Here is a 16308-nt window from a genome sequence, read left to right as displayed (position 1 = left end):
GTGAGCTCGAGTGCACACAAGCATGTGGAGTTGAACTTCTTAAAACTTGTCCTTACAGAATGCAGAGGCCAAAGGGTGAGCTGTGCCCTGCCCTGAGCTCTGCTTCCCTGTTCTAGCAAGAATGAAGTGACTCCAGCCCTGCCTGCAGAGGGGAAGTCAGTCATAACAATGACAGGGACAGCTTGGCATGGGGCTGACAATAAGCAGGGACAGGAGGAATCCCTCTGCAAAGACCCTGAGGTTTTCTTCAGCTTTCATGCAAGGACATTCACCTCCTTCCTAGTGTCTGGGTCAGGGGAGCGTGGTTCTCCACAGTGAGGGGATTTATTAGCACACTCTCAGGAACTGTTGGGTGCTTTTGTTTTCTAGGAACATACCAGAGCTCAGGACTTGAAATGCGGAAGCAAAAGGAAACTCTGAGCCCTCTCTCTGGTGGGAACCAGTTCAGCAAACAGGATTTTCCAGCTGAACTCTGCGGGCTCTTTGAACCCCTGTGATTCTTGCTGTCTCCTGAGGGAGGATGAGGAGCACCTTGTTCTGGGGAAGTGTTACCCTTTGTTCTCCTGTCCTAAAACGGTGGGTAAGATCAGCCAAACCCTCCGCTCCAGAGCAAGCATGTCCCAGTCCTCTTGCCCAACCCAAGCCCTCGATCCTGGCCTGGTGTCACATCCCACTGCAGCCAAGGCAAAGGAATACTGTGCCAGGATCAGTCCAGGTCCAAGTGGCGACCGTGACAAAACCCGCTCCCGGGTGGTGCCCTCAGCGTCTGTGGGGGCGAAGCTTTGGGGTTTTGTGTGGGTTTAATGTGTTAATGCAGTTCCTGTGGGAGAACCATGCGCTGGTGGGGCTGTTTTGGGGAGGGACTCGGGCCTTGGAGATCACGGGGGCGGGTCCCCCCTCACAGCCGCTCCCGGGGCTCCTGCCCAGGGGCCGTTCGGGGCGGGGACACAGCCGGGAACGGGGAACCGGCGCGGCCTCATCCCCGGTGGAACTACAACTCCCAACGGGCACCGCGCATGCGCGGCCGCGGGACGGAAGCGGGCGGGGCTGGGGCTGTGTGCTCCGCCCACCTTGCGCCGGCCACCATTTTGTCACCGACTTTCACCCGCCGCCCGACGGGGCGTTTTTTTTTTCTTAAAGGAGAAGCGGTAGCCAAAAGCGGCCCGGCCGCTAGGCCCCGCCGGTACCACGGGCGGCGCCGCAGCCCCGCGGCACGGAGCGGCCGCGTGGGGCGGGGCGGCGAACGGCTTCCCCTGCGAGGCCTCGCCCGAGGGGCAAAGGGGCCCGGGGGCAGGCGGAGGGGCGCAGGCAGCGGCGGCGGTAGGGAGCCCGGCGGTGCCGGGGGCCGAGCGGCGGCCGCGCGGCGGACGGGCGGTCCGGGCGGCGGGGCCTGCGGGGCGGCGCCCGCGGGGGCCGCGCTCGAGTGGGCGCCGAGCGGGGCCGGCCGGGGGGGGAGCGGGAGCGCGAGCGCAGCGGCCGCGGTAGCGCCTGCGCGAGAGGCGGCGCGAGTCCGGGGCGCGCGCGGGAGCAGCGCGCTGATTGGCCGCTCGGCGGTGGGGAGGCGGGCCCCGCCTCGGCCGGGCCGCCCATTGGCCAGGCGGCGCGCGAGCGGCGGGGCAAGGCGTGAGCGCGGCGGGCGGGGGGACTCGGGCCTAGGGGGCAGGGCCGTCCCCCGCGTCCCGCCCGCTGATTGGTGGTCGCGGGTAGGGGGCGGGACGCAGGGGCCGCGCGTGAAGGCGGGCGGCGGGCGCTGATTGGCCGCGGGCGGCGGGGGCGGGCGTGCCCAGCCGAGGGTGGAGCGCGGCCGTCCCGGCCCCGCCGCCGCCGCCGCCCCGATGCCGGCGGGCACCGAGCAGCCGGGGGCCGCCGCCGCCGAGCCGCCGCCCGCCCCGGCACCGCCGTCCGCCGCAGATAGGCCGCCGGCTTCGGGCCGCCGCCGACCTCCGCCACCCGTCGCCGATCAGGGGGAGGAGTCTGGCGGCAGCCGGGTGCTGAGGGGCGGCCGGGAACGCGGCCGCGCCGCTTCGGCCGCGGGGGGAGCCGCCGCCGCCGCCGCCGCCGCGTCCCGCCGCCGTAAGGCTGAGTATCCCCGACGCCGGCGGAGCAGCCCCGGGGCGCGGCCCGCCGCCGAGCAGCCCGCCGCCGAGACGCCGCCCGCGGCCAGGAAGGCCCCCCGGGCCGGGTGAGTCCCTGCAGCGCCGGGCTCCGCCCGCTCCTTCCGGGGATCGCGGCCGCGGGCGGGGGGCTGCGGGCGGCCTCTGCACGACCGCGCCAACGGGCCCAGGCCCTGGGGCCGCCTCCGGCCGCGGGGTGCCCCGCGCCGCCGCCCCTTTGTTCCGGCCTGGGCCGGCCCCTTCGGTCCCTTCCCAGGAAGGGCAGTGTCCCGGGAATCGCCGGCTGCGCAGCGCCCTCGGGCAGCGGCCGCTGTCCCGGTCCCCCGCGGCGCCAGCGCGGTCTGGCCCCGTCTGCCAAAGGTCTGGGTGAGGGAGGCGGTGGGATCTGCCTTCCCGGGAGGAGATGCTGCATTCGCTGTACCTTCGATCCTGAGCAGGACACCGGAGCCTTTGGCAGTATAGCTGCTCTGCCCTGTTCTAAGAGCACAAAAATCCCCCTGGATTGGTCATAACTGTCCTGGGCATGGCTGGGCCTTTGCTGCTTTGGCCAAGTGTTCGCTCAACCACTGGCCCCATCGGTCCCTTGGGATGGGGGAAGTACAGGAGGGAGCAGGGCTCCATGGCTGCCCCTCTGCAGCATCCCCTCCAGGTCCTGAGGTACAGGAAGGAAAAGGCTCCCTAGAGGTGCCAGAAATAATTCCCCTCAGCTTCCTGCAGCTGAAACAGTCCACCTTGGCATAAGGGTTTTAAAACAATCATCCAATAGAGAGGCACGGGGGCTTTGAGGAATTTGGGCTCATCTCCATGTCGTTCAGTTCCTTTTTGCTACCCCCATCCCATAGAATCTGGCTCTTACGCTTGCTTTTATGTTTTTTCAGGTGCGCAGATAAAGTCGCTGGTAAAGGTAAGAGCTGAATTATTCACTCCTGGTGTTGTGTTCCATCTGGAAAGTCTGGGGTGTTCCACGGGCTAGCCCAATCCTCCTTTTGGATCTTCCTTTTAAAGAATGTTTTAGTGCTGGGTGATGTGCAGTTTCTTTCCGAGTCTCTCTCAAGAGTGTGGAACTTTGATAAGCTGCTGCTGTTGGCACATGCCCAACCTGCAAAATCTTACTGTCCCAAAAAGCACTCGGGCTTTCCATGGCTGTTGGAGCATGAGGCTGGGCTGCTCCATGGTTTGACAGCTCTTGTTGCATTGCAGTCCCATGTTGTTGGCAAGTCCTGGGTTCAGTTCTGTTCTGTGCTCAGAAATGTAGGAGTAGGTCCTGGAGAGGCCTCGGAAAGTTGTGTAGAACTCAAAGTATTCAGATATTCACACTTGCTGTTTCCTAGCTTTAGTGGATTATGGATTTTTTAGGCTGACGTCTTAAGGGGTGGAAGAGAAAATTATTTAACTGGGGGCGTGAGTAGGGTCTGAACACAAAAGCCCCAACTGTGGGCATCTGTGAACTGGAGCAAAATTGTTGTTTTCTAGTACACACTGTGAACTTTATGCACCTATTTAACAATTTCTTATTTAAAAAAAAACAAACCAAAAAACCCTCAAAAACAAACAATAAAAAAAAAAAAGTTAGAGGGCTTCGCTCCTTACCTGGTGATGATTTCTGAAACGGGTCCAAGTAAAGGGCTTTGTGTAGTGTTGTTTTTGATCTGGCACTAGAGAATTGTGGCAGAATGAAGCATTGAGGAAAGGAGGTCACACACCTGTGCAGATGAATTCCCCTTTCTGCTGGAGCTGTTTGTTTGCCAGCAGTTATGTCTCCGAGGCTGCTGTTACTCTCGTGTTTTGGTAACTCTTTAGCTTTCCTCCTACAAGTCTTTATTCCATTTGGGTGTGGAAATCCATCACAGTTCCAGCTGGCAAGGTGTGTTTTTACAGACTGAAGCAGAATTAACCGCTGTGTGTTGAGCCCAGATCTTTCTTATGTAAAGGTTTGGCAGTGTAATGTCAGAGCTTCCACCTTTTACATCAAAGCAAAGTTGCTGAAATGTCTAAAGAAGTTAAGCTTCATATGTGCATAGAGTTAAAACTTTAATGGTCATACTTGGTTTTTTGGTTTAAAGAGAAATATTTATTGGTAGTGGTAGAAAACAGGCAGAATATTCTCGTGTTTACCCCAGGAAGTGAATGTTGTCAGACTGAAATTCCCAGGTTTGGGGGCTCTCTGCATTCGAGCAATTTTAGCCTTTAACTTGGGCTCTGAGAGTTTCAGCTGTGCTTGAAGGTGGGAGTGGAAAAGTGTTCGTTAAACTTCTGGGGGTCTTTTTTAGATTTGCACCCAAAATTATGGTAGGAATAGTTGCGTGGAAACTGGCACTAGGAAGTGCTGACTTCTGGGCCAGAGGAAATCTGTGCCGTGGGGGGCGGGGGTTGTTTGTGTCTGGTTTGTTTTTTAGTCTACAGAAGTGAGGAAGCTGCACTCCTGTGTCTTGGCTGCACACTGGATGGAGCCCTTGTGCACCTTGTGCTGGTTGGAGAGGACCTGGAAACAGGCCAAGGAGTGTCTTCCTTGGACAGGTTGTGCAGGAACAGGAGAGGGGCTTCTCCCTCCTCCTCCTGTTGGGCTTTAGCAGAAGTTTTTGAAGCAGCCAGACCAGTGTAAGCCAGCAGCAGCTCTCCTTGCACCACAGGGTTTTTGGTAGCCAGGAGACCCCTGTGAGCCTGGAAGGCACTGTCCCATTTGTCCTTTCACCCTGGATTGAGCTGGGATAAGGTGGTGAGCGGTTCTGGTCAAGACTTGGAATTCTGGGCTGGTGTTTCCTGATATGGAATTGATTTTTTTTTTTTTTTTTTGCATTGCATTGCATTGCATTGCAATATTAGCCTTTACTGTCAACTCCTACATCCAATTTGGAATATTCCCTGGGACAGCCATGGTACAGAGCCATGGGGTCAGGCTTCTCCAGCATCCCCTTGGGAGTTCCGGCTGTGCAGGTCTGACGGGGAGTTTAGAGGGAGAGGAGGGCCAAAGGTGTGTGTTGTGTCACAGCCCAAGTGTGACTGTCACCACAGCAGCGTGCTTGGGGGCAGCTGCAGTGTCAGCCTGGGTTCCCTGGCTATTCCCTGTCGCCTGCTTAGTCATGCAGTCGCAGGATTTCCCAACGTGTGCCTGCAGGAATATTGGATGCATAAGTAGAACGTTTAATCTCAGCTTACAAATGAATTTGTGTAGCTACGGTCACTGCATAGCAGAATTCACATCTGGCTTCCCACAGCGTTCTGTATCCTTGTGGGAATAATTTTCATTTTAGTCAGGAGAGTCACTTCCCTGGAAGCCCGTTCTCAAATCCAAGGGTTTTACTAAGAAAACAATCGGGTTTGGCAGATTTAAAAAAAGATGGGAAACTTTAGACTCAGGTAGTACCAAATGGGTTTGTACAGAGAGGACTCACATCATGCCTAAGAGTTTTATTCTTAATGCTTCATGCTCCTTTTGGGAGTGATTGCTTTCCCTTAAGGCTTTGTCAGTGTTTGGAGAGAGAAATGTCATTACTTAAAACCAAACCTTATAAAAATGCACTGAATTTAAACAGCTCAAACTGCCCAAACCCTCCAAGGATTTTCCTGTGTCCCATTTGTACAGTTCCACAGTGCTCTGATGGGAAACAGCCCTTTGGATGGACCTCTGCACTTGGATATTTTTCCTGAGTTTCATTTTTGTCCATGCCATTATAAAGCCAGGTGTTTGGTGCCTTACCTGTTTTGTGGTTACTGCCTTAAATTTCAGAGGTGTGCATATTTTGTGGTACATTTATTTTTATAACAGCTTTTTAACTTAGCAATTAATTGTGTATTTTCCTTTCACTTAATTGCACACATATATTTTCTGAAACTGTCTGCAGGGTCAGTAAGAAGCTTTCAAAAGCTTTAGAAATCAAAGTTCAGCTCTGTTGAAAAGCAGAGCAGAGCCCAGAGTCTTGTCTTTTGGTTGTCTAAACAAAGCCACAACTTCACTTTGAGTGTCCTTCCAGATTTCCTTGTCTTGTCCCTTCTCCCAGAGACTGGCATTTGCTCGCAATTTTTAATCTATTTGTTGCAAAGGAAAAAGAGACTAAAATTTATTCCAAATCTAGGACTTCCCATATTTTGGGCAGGGCCTTGGTGATTGCTGATTCCAGCTGTTCCTGCAGATGAACACTTGACAGACAGAAGTTTCCTGGTGCAGCCCTGACCCTTGGACGGGGACCAGGGACCGTGTTGGGAGGGTCTAGAATTAGAAGTTTTTTCAGTTCATAACTGTATCACAGTGAGTTCTTTGGCAGAGTAAATACATGATACATCTTCTGAGGAGGGGTTTGGGTGGTACCTGGGTATTCTTTGCATGTAAAAATGTCCTGAATCTGTTGGAATCGTCTGTGCTGAAGCAGAGGAAGCAGGAAGGAGAAATCCTGGGAAAAGGCTTGTCAAAGACCTTCACTTTAGAAGGAAGGAAGCAGAGCTGCTGGGTGAGGGGTGTGCTCTGTCCAGGTGTGTTCTGAGGCAGGTGTGCTTCAGCTGTGTGAGCCTGATTTTTAAAATGATAAATAATCAGCTGAATGCTCGATCTTCCAAGGAAATACAGCTCTTCCAGAGCAGCAGTGTGTGCTATCCCTGGCAACATGGTACTGGTTGAGGGGGGAATTTCTAGAGGATGGTTTCAAGTATCTTTGAGGTTTGATTTAGCATTCAAAAACCTGAGATGTTTACCATGAAGACTGAGAACATGCAGCAGTCACCTTGAGATCTGCTAAAAAAAGTCAAGAAGGTGCAGTTCATGCTCTGATGGTGAGGTTTATACGTGCAAGACAGCAGCTTGATGGTTTGCAACACAGTGTGATGCCTCACATCCGGGATTCCAGTCAGGCTTCTCCAGCCAAATGTTGCTTTTTCCCACCCTGTTAATCAAGGATCAGACAGTGAGTAATGCAAAGCAAACTAAGGAGAAAAAGGATCATTCGATTCAGAAGGCTTGATGCAAAACTGGAGATTGCAAGCTGGGAGGAATCTGAGAGGTTGTGGATTCCTAATCCCCGGAAGTATCCAAGGCCAGGTTGGACAGGGCTTGGAGCAACTTGTGGAAGGTGTTGCTGCCCATGGTAGGGCTTGGAATGAGATGACATTTAAGGTCCCTTCCAACCCAAACCGTTCTGTGATCATCTGTAACATTTCAAAGGGTACTGAGTTCATGAAGGCCCAGCGTCACAGCAAGCTCCAAAGAGTGAGATCAAATGAACTGTACTTGGGAATTTTAGTTTTTAAGGGATTAATTTGCTCACAAGACATTTTAGCCAGCTCTGTTATCTTGCCAAAGCATGTTTGGAGGCCAGCCATGAGCCAAAAGGAAACCACCTGTACAAGCTGTAAATAAGTGTGGAGACCTCAGGCTAACAGCGTTTGTGATGCTTTTTGCTCTAGCACAGCACCAGAAACATCCGGCTCAGATCCCTCAGGGATATTGCCAGGTGTACAATTCCAGTGAAGTGTATGTTTGGGGGATTCTCTAAACATGACTTTTCACATGGCTCAACTTTGAAGCTGGCCTTTCATAAAGCACTTGCTGAGCTTTCTGAGTGTCTCTTTTGTTGTGCTTAGAGCCAGCCAGCAAGTCATCGTCTTAGAAGCCTTTATCCGAGGGAAATATAAGCTGCTTTTAAATATTAGTGTCTTTCCTTAGAGAGAATGTGAGGAGAGTTTTAAGGGAAGGTTTGCTGAGGTGAGGGCCTGGGGAGTGTCCTGGCTCAGCAGAGAGGGCTGAGCAAGTTCCCACATCAGGCAGGGGCTGCTGTGATTTAAGGTGTGATTTAATGACGGGATTTAGGCATTTTGTACTATGATGAAAGAGAGTACAATGGCTGTTTCAGCTCCCAAAGAAGAGAAGGAAGAGGAGGAAGTGTCCAGCGTGCTCAGCCATGGCTCTCCCATGGGCACGGCCCGGCCCAGCCGGAGCTGGCGCAGCAGCCGGACGGCGGCCACCGCTCGCCAGCGCGACTCCGAGAATTCCCGCGCCTCCAGATCTAAGGCGAGCTCCCTGCAGCTCATCTGCAAGTCAGAGCCCAACGCCGACCAGCTGGAGTACGGTACGTGGCACAGAGGGCCTGGGCACGGTCAGGGAGCCGGCTGTGGGTGTCACTCTGGGCGTGTGGCTGGTGCTGGCGTGGTGCTGCTTGTCACGGGTACCTTCTGCCACCAGCACTCCCGGCTCTGAATGTCGACGGAGGTACCGTGAGACAGATGAGCTCACTGCAGCGAACACACTTTGAAACCTAATGGTGACTTTTCCTTTCAGTGGTCACAGAAGAGCATCAGTCTCCAGATGGAGTCAGGTAGGACATGTTACTTTGTGGTGTTTCTTCCTATTCAGTGTCTCAAGGTGGCCCTGAGTTGCTCAAAAATAAGTTCTTGTGCGATATGTTCCATGGGACCGACAGTAGCTCTGTCTCCTTTGGTCCCTTGCCTTTGCAGCTCCAGTGTGCACAGATCTCAGGAGATAGTGTGGAGAAATTGATACTAAGATATAATCTGGGTGTTCCACCTGATAGCTTTGTTGCTGTGGGTGGGTGGCTTCAGGAGAGGACACATCTCTGCCCAGCCTGTTTTGGTTGTCACTGTGCTCCTCGGTCAGTGCAAGTTATTACCTTTCCCCAGTCATGCTGGATGAGGAAGTGCTGTGTAATAGTGTCCTTCCCATGCTGGGGGATGGTGCACAGATATTCTTGCAGTAGTGGCCAAGCTGTTGCAGCCAAAGTCTTCTCTTCTCCTTTTCTCCTGGCAGCGATGATGATGAGGAGATGCTCATCAGTGAGGAAGAAGTTCCCTTCAAAGATGATCCCAGAGATGAGACCTACAAGCCCCACTTAGAGAAGTATATTGGATTATATACTTACTGGGGGTTTAGACCAGAAAATATGGACATGTTACCTGAATTAGCTTAATATGCTTGTGCTAGCACCTGTGGTAGCTGGTCTGCTGGAATGGTTCTAAACATTTCCTGCATTGGCCAGAACTCTCTGGCCTTCTCTCTGGTTCTTCTCTCAGGAACTGAAACCTTTAGAGCCTTGCTGGGTGCTTCCCTAAGCCTGGTTCTTAATTCTGCTTGAAAGTGTGATTTGAAGAATAGACCTGAACTTGGGTCCAATTTTCATTTCAATCTTTGTAAGAAGCAGGCAGTGGGAAGAGTATTGGAGTAATGTGTTGTACTTGTGTCTTTGTAGGGAAGCACCAAAGCAAAGGAGAAAAGCTAGCAAGGGGAAGGAGGAGAAAGAAAGGCAGAAAGAGATTAAAGTGGAAGTGAAAGAAGAGAATGAGTTTCAGGAGGATGAAGAACCACCACGGAAGTGAGTAAATTCTGCAGTTACACATGCCAGTGTGTGTGCTGTGTGTTTTGCATTCTTGCTGGTGTACAACAGTGTTTAATTGTTGTTGGTTCCCTCCCTCCCCCTCCTCCTTCTCCTCCTCTGGGCCTGAGAGCTGATGGGACAGAACTGTTTATCCTGTGCCCTCACATCTTCCCTGTGTTCAGACACAAAAAAATCAGAGTTTAGCTTAAGTGGAGGGGTTTTTCATCATCCTGTGGTTAGTCAGCCTCCCTGGGTGTGACCACACAGAGGGAAATACTTCGGGGTGTCCTTATGATGGGTTTGTTGGGATGCCTTAAGTGGATCCTGAAAGCCAGTGGGAGAGGACAGTGTTCCTCCTGTGCGCTGGGGGCAGACACTGGGATATCTTGTCACTGGAATACCTTGTGTGTGTGGCAAGTGTCCTTTTTGTACAGCTAGGACTTTACCAGAGCTCAGGAAAATCAGCTGTTTTCCCCTTGTTTTTGAGAAGTAAAACAACAAATTCTTGCCACCCAGTTGCCAGTGGCCTGGCACCTTTGGGTGTCTGGAATTCATGGCTGAAGCATTCCTCCTGGCAACAGAGGGAGATTGGTTTATGTGACTGTGTCAAAGCCATTCTTTGGGATAATGTAAGGGGGAAAAAAGAAAAAGGAGCTGGTTTTGTACTTCAGCTCCTCTCCGAGTGGTTGGAACAGCCTGGGCTCCCTCTGCTGACCTGCTGCACACTGGTGGTGTAATTTCTCTTGCTGTTCCTCAGCTGCTGCTGATTCACAATGGAGGGGAGTGAGGAGGCTGATATTTTGAGAACATTTTTGTCTGTTGGAGACTGCTTTCTGAGGGTTGAGGTTTTGTTGTTTGAATCAGACGGTACTTTTTGTGTGTAATAAAACCTGTGGCTCTTCTGAGGGCTTGGCTTGAATGCTGAGTGTGTGTTCAGCATGTTCCTGGCTTGCCATCAATACAGAGGTCTCAGCAGAGTCTAGAAAATACTTCCATCAATCTACTCCAAGTGTCTCTGCAGCAATGGGATCAGGCAGGCAGAGCTGTGGCTTGGGAGGCTTCAGTTTACATGTGAGCACAGGTCTGCTCAGACAGAGCCTAGGTTTTTGTCTTGACAGATAAAGAAGCTGCAGTGGCTAATTTAGAGGCCTGTGAAATAGCTGCTGGAACATAAGTCCCGTTCTTCCTGCTCAGGCAGATGGATGTTTTCCCGTGGTGTGCAATGTTCCCCAACAGAGCAGAGGAAATAGGGTGCACTGTCGGCTCTAGACCATGTTGGCAAAATTACATGTTTATGAAAAATGCATTAGGAAATGGGAAGTATTGAGAGAGCAAACAATTTGAAGCATTTATTTCTCTGGAATTCTCTGTCCTGTGAATCTGTCTCCAACTTGCACTCAGTTTTTTTTTTAATCCATGCAGTTAATGAAGCAGCACAACATACACTTCAAAGTCTCTGTCCACTGCTAATGTAAAGAAGCTTCTCTCAGTTTTGTTTCTATATCCCTGTTACAGGAGGGGAAGGAGGAGAAAGGATGACAAGAGCCCAAGGCTGCCCAAGAGAAGGTAAATGATCCTCTCAAACCAGTTCTGTTCTGCAGACTTGCTTCCCTTGTGTTCTACATGCAGACAAGAATTGTCCCAAAGCCATCTCTCTGCCTTAAAGGGAATAAAAAACAAAAATAGCAGCATGCCTTGTCTTTCCCTCCACTATAGGTGTGGCTTTGATTTCTTCCAAGTGAACCTGTCCTCTCCCCACTTCTCAGTTGATCCCTCCTGTGGCATTGCCTAGCAATAAGGTTCTGGGAATTCTGGGTCTCCTGAAGTTTCCCAGCTCTAGGGAGAGCCCTCAAGTAGTGTCAGGAGAGGAGGTGGCCCTTGGACAGCAACTCTGTCACAGCCCAGGCAGGGGGTTTGAAGCCATAGCGCTTTGCTGTGCTTGCACTTGTTATTTGTGTGATGAGACACATCTGATCCTCACAGACACAGAAATTGTGATTCTAAGTAGAATACATACAGAATCACCTGATCATAGAAGCAGCCAAGCACTGCCCCTCTCCTTGCTGATTTCCCAGGAAGAAGCCTCCGATCCAGTATGTCCGCTGTGAGATGGAAGGCTGCGGCACGGTCCTGGCTCACCCGCGGTACCTGCAGGTTGGTGGAGTGTTCACTTCCTCTGTGGCACGTGGGAAGGCAGGGAAGAGGTGCTTGGAACACAGGCAGCTAAGGCTCCACTGGCACTCAAAGCCTTTTCTGACTCTGTCATTTTGGAGGACTTCATTGTGGCCAGTTGTAGCCGTGTGTGTGAGTGTCTGTCAGGTGGCTGGATGTCCATGTGTGTTTTATTTTCCACTGGAGATCTAAACTTGAGTGAACTTCAGCTTTTCACTCAGCCGTGAACAGTCTGCAAACTTCCACTCTTTCTTTCCAGCATCATATAAAATATCAGCACTTACTGAAGAAAAAATATGTGTGTCCTCATCCCTCCTGCGGTCGGCTCTTCCGGCTCCAGAAGCAGCTCCTGCGGCATGCCAAACATCACACAGGTACAGTGGGGTGGGAAATAGATACAAACTCCTCTTCAGGTCAGTGAACAGACAGGGGTGAAAATGGAAAAGCCTCTGGGACTTCTGGGGAGAATGAAGCCAAGTCAGGTGGCATAGATTTGCAGCAGCAGGGTATTACTGTCTTCTGGATTACCATCTTTTAAGAAATAGACTGCAGAGGTTTTAATTCTCCTTCTGGCAAGCATCACTTAGGGGTTCTGTAGAGGAATAAACCTCTACAGATAAAGTCTGATTTATCCCATTTTGTCAGTCTTTCAGTGTTGGTCAGAGTGGATAATTAGCTCTTAGGAGAGTCTTAATCATGCCTTGCCTCTCCAGATCAGCTGCTGTGGTGTGTTGTGGGACATTTCCTCCTCCCAGAACTTGTAGTTCTGCTCCTTCTTGGCCAGCTTTACCTGCACTGCCTGAGAATTGGGAAAGGGAGCAGGTCTGTGGGAGAGCAATGCTGCAACTGCTGTTGTCTTTCAGATCAAAGGGATTACATCTGTGAGTACTGTGCCCGGGCCTTCAAGAGCTCCCACAACTTGGCAGTGCACCGGATGATCCACACGGGCGAGAAGCCCTTGCAGTGAGTACCTCTGCCTGTGCCTCACCCTCCTGCTCTGAGGGACCCCTGAAGCACCCATTTCAGAGCAGCTCTGAAGTCGGGGCTGGAGCCTGTTCCTGATGTCCCAGCTCTTTTTGGACACACACGTGTGTCATCTGCTCCTTGGGACAGCATATTGGTGTGGATCTGGGGAGCATAAACCCTCAGTAAATAAAATCAGAGCTGGAGCTGCAGTGACATTAGCGAGCCCCTGCTGTTTTCCTGGGCTGCCACCTCGCTACTACTGTTCCTATGAGCATCTGTGGATGTCCCTTCATTGTAACCTCCTCGTTATTCCCTCCCAGGTGCGAGATCTGCGGATTCACCTGCCGGCAGAAGGCTTCCCTCAACTGGCACATGAAGAAGCACGATGCAGACTCCTTCTACCAGTTCTCCTGCAATATTTGTGGCAAGAAATTCGAGAAGAAGGACAGCGTGGTGGCCCACAAAGCCAAGAGTCACCCCGAAGTGCTCATTGCTGAAGCACTGGCTGCCAACGCGGGTGCCCTGATCACCAGCACCGATATCCTGGGCACTAATCCCGAGGCCATTGTGCCGCCCACAGATGGCCAGGGCCTCCCGCTGCTCCCTGACCCCCTGGGCAGCGCTCCTCCAGCAGATTGCCTGCTGCTGAGCCCAGAGGGGATGCCAAAGCCCTACTGTGGCGGGGCGGAGCGTGTGAGCCTGGTGGCTGACGGCAAGCTCTTTGTGGGCAGCGGCAGCAGCGCGAACCCAGAGGGGCTGGTCATGAACACAGAGATGCTGGGAGCCAGCACGGAGGTGCTCATTGAAGATTCAGACTCCACTGGACCCTAGTGGTGGGGGAGCACCTGGGTGCTGGGACAGTTGGGACTCTGTATTTAAAAGGAAAAGGAAAAAAAAGAAAAGGAGGAGGCACTTACTGAAAGAGAGGAAAGTTAAACAAAACTTACAATACTAGTAAATAACTGAAGGGTCTGCTCCCCTCCAGCACGGATCACAGCACATCCTCTTTCTCCCAACCACTTCTCTCTCTCTCCCACGGCCCCTTTGTGGAAAGGGGCACGTGCTGCCATTGCCAGAGCAAGTTGGATTGAGCGGCGGATTTCTCCAAGGGTGGGGGCACTGCCGAAACCCTTTGCTCTACCCCAAAGCAGTTGCCTTTCTGGCTCCTTGGCGTGGCCCCACTGGCAAACTGAAAAGCGTTGGACATGCTCTGGAGAAGTTCTTTAGGACTCCCTCTGCCCCTGGTCCCGACTTCTATGCACCACTGCACTCTGGTCCTTGCAGTCTCCTCCTTCCTTGCCAGGGCTGAGAGCTTGGCACTTTAGCCCCTCGGCAGGGTGAGCTGTGAAGCAGCAGTGCACATCCCGCTCCCACCGCGCTCTCCTGCTCCAGCCCTGGCAGGAAGTGGAGGGAGGGAACGCCCTGGCTCGTAGATCATGTTTGCTTGGAGAGGCCCGGGGGCTACAGGAGCCCTGCGTGGGAGAGGCAAGGAGGAGCATCCCAGTTTGACGACAGTAATTTGCACTTTGAACATGCTTCGTTTTTGTGTTGTGGTAACAAGATTCCTTATTTATTGTTTAAAAAAGGGTCGGTATTTTTTAGTTCTGTTCTTAGGGGGCGGGGGTGGAAGGGGTTCAGGCTGTTTCCCAGTAGGCTCCAGTGCAGGGAGCTCCAGTGCCATCGTGCCAGCAGCTGAGAGAGCCGAGGTGAAGGCAGCGCTCTGGAGTCAGATGTGTCTCGCAGCTTTTCCAGAGTAGAGGGAGAGCCCCTGGAGGAGAGCCTGTGTGCAGTGAGAGTCTCTGCAGCAGCGTGTTAGCAGGAGGATGAGGTGAGTGATGGGCTGTCTCTCCCTCCCTCCCTTCCTCCCAGCTCCGGGTGAGCTCCTTGCATTAAATGCCTGTTTCGCCCCCAGCCTTTCGGGGAGGGATGTTGTTAGCCAGGAACTTGTTCTTGTGACTCGGGACAGCCGTGAGCTACTTGCTGCTGGGGGATGTGGTGCTCCTCATCCAACTCTGCCTCTCCTTTCCAGGTCTAGACAAAGACACAGTTAGCAGGGACTGGATATGGTTTTCTCAGGCTTGTTTATCCAAGGCAATAGATTGATGTGGGACTAAGGGGCTGTCAGCTTTTCTCCCTGGCCTCATTTTGGTGGGGAGATTGTGTAGCTGTGTTCTGAAAGCTTCTCTTTTCGGCACAGACACCCCAGCTTTCCCTGAAACGTGGCAGGTCAGGTGTTGCCTGCTGGTGTAGTTAGGGCAGCTTTGAGCCCTTGGAACAGTTTACATAGGATGAGATGTGTCTGCTATGGAGACTTGGATTTTTTTTTTTTGCTCTTCTCTGAAACTTTGTGTGGAGATTCAGTGGCCTTGAATTCGTAGCGGTTTTGGAAGAGGTGAAGAATAACCTGGTTTTTTGTTTGTTTGCTTGTTTTTTGGTTGGGTTTCTGGGGTTGGGAGCAGAGCTGAAGTATCTTGTCTGAGTACAAGATCAGCTGAGTTGGTCTGTAGCGCACAGCAGCTTGTTGAAATCGGGTACCTGGGGTGTGGAAAACGGCAATAAAACGTGGAATTTAATTGGATTAACAGGAAACTGACTCTGAACACCCACTCTGTCCCCTGTGATGCCTGGAAATCCATCTGTGGCCCAAACATGCTGGCTTTTCTCAGGCTGTTTGTCTTGGTTTGCCCCCTCCCTCCCTCCTTCCCTCCCCCCTTGCACTGATACCTTTGTCAGAGCAAGTCAAAGCACTTCCTGGTGTTGGGGTGGATGGAGGCTGAGCAGTTGGGTGTCCCGTGCCCTGGGTGTGGGCATCCCACGTCCTCATGCTGTGGCAGCAGCCTGGCTCATGTGGAGGCCCAGCACACCTGGTGGAAGGACCGTGGTGGAACGGTGTTAAACTAAACCAGTTCCTTCAGTTGAGATGATCCAGTGTCTTGCTTGGATTGCTTTACTGTGGTTTACAGCAGGAAACTTTCTGGGTGGCAGCTGGTCCCCTCCCCTTGCAGGCCAGGGAGGGACAGCAAGCACACTGAGGCCAGCAGTTCAGCCCAGCTCTGATGGTTTCACCCCCAGCAGTGTGGGGTTTCTCTCTGGGGACGCTTGGTGGCCCTCAGGGCAGGCTGGCTGTGTCCTTTGGACATGGTGCTGCTGGAGCTGAGTCTCTGCCGGCCCCCTGTGCCTGCGGGAGGTGCGGGGTGGGCAGAGCCTTGCACAGAACACTAAAGGAGTGCTCGGGGGTTTGTTGGTCGAGGGATGGCACTAAAAGGCCTTTGGGCCAAGGGCTTGTTCACCTCTGGTGACCCAGCACTTGGCACCAGGCTGGGAGAGGCTTCCTCATCCCACGTCCACCCCAGTGAGCAGGGTTTGCCCCTGGCTGCACTTCTGGGATGCAAAATCAAACATTTCCTTTGCTTCCTGGTCTGGACACCTCTGATCCCTGCTGCTCCCTGCCTTGTCCTTCCATGACACCTCTTGTAGCTCTCCCTTTTCTTTTTCTGGCCGGGGCCAGGTGCCTGTCTGTCCTCTAACCAGAGCCTGCTCGCCCCTGATGCAGGAGAGATGTGTAGCTCCCTTCCCATGTCCCTCTGAAGCCCTAAAACTGACACAGCCCTCCTGCAGCTCCTCCTCCCCTCGATGTCTCTCCTTCACTCGCATGCAGTTTGCTTCAATAAATTATTGTAGTAGTTTGCAATAAACTTTTTTGTATTTTTTTTTCCCCTGTATTTATTTTTTTTCTCCTC

The 16308-nt window shown here is 52.6% G+C and overlaps 1 protein-coding gene across 2 annotated transcripts; it reads left to right on the top strand.

Annotated features, from left to right (window-relative positions):
* Nucleotides 1-499: 499 nt before the first annotated feature.
* Nucleotides 500-16281, top strand: ZFP91 (ZFP91 zinc finger protein, atypical E3 ubiquitin ligase). 2 transcript variants are annotated; one of them, XM_058832085.1, is made up of 11 exons: nt 500-576; nt 2993-3018; nt 7955-8170; nt 8380-8416; nt 8866-8955; nt 9305-9427; nt 10946-10996; nt 11506-11584; nt 11862-11976; nt 12466-12565; nt 12889-16281. In XM_058832085.1, the coding sequence occupies exons 1-11, from the start codon at nt 521-523 to the stop codon at nt 13397-13399; spliced, it is 1404 nt and encodes a 467-aa protein (XP_058688068.1). In that variant the 5' UTR covers nt 500-520; the 3' UTR covers nt 13400-16281. The 2 variants fall into 2 exon arrangements, with proteins under 2 accessions (XP_058688068.1, XP_058688059.1); XM_058832076.1 differs by lacking the exon at nt 500-576 and adding an exon at nt 1709-2182.
* The last annotated feature ends 27 nt before the right edge of the window (nt 16282-16308 follow it).

This window comes from Poecile atricapillus, chromosome 1 (assembly GCF_030490865.1).
Source record: "Poecile atricapillus isolate bPoeAtr1 chromosome 1, bPoeAtr1.hap1, whole genome shotgun sequence".
NCBI lineage: Eukaryota > Metazoa > Chordata > Aves > Passeriformes > Paridae > Poecile > Poecile atricapillus.
Note: the sequence above shows the minus strand (reverse complement) of the source record. Positions and strands in the feature narration are given on the sequence as shown.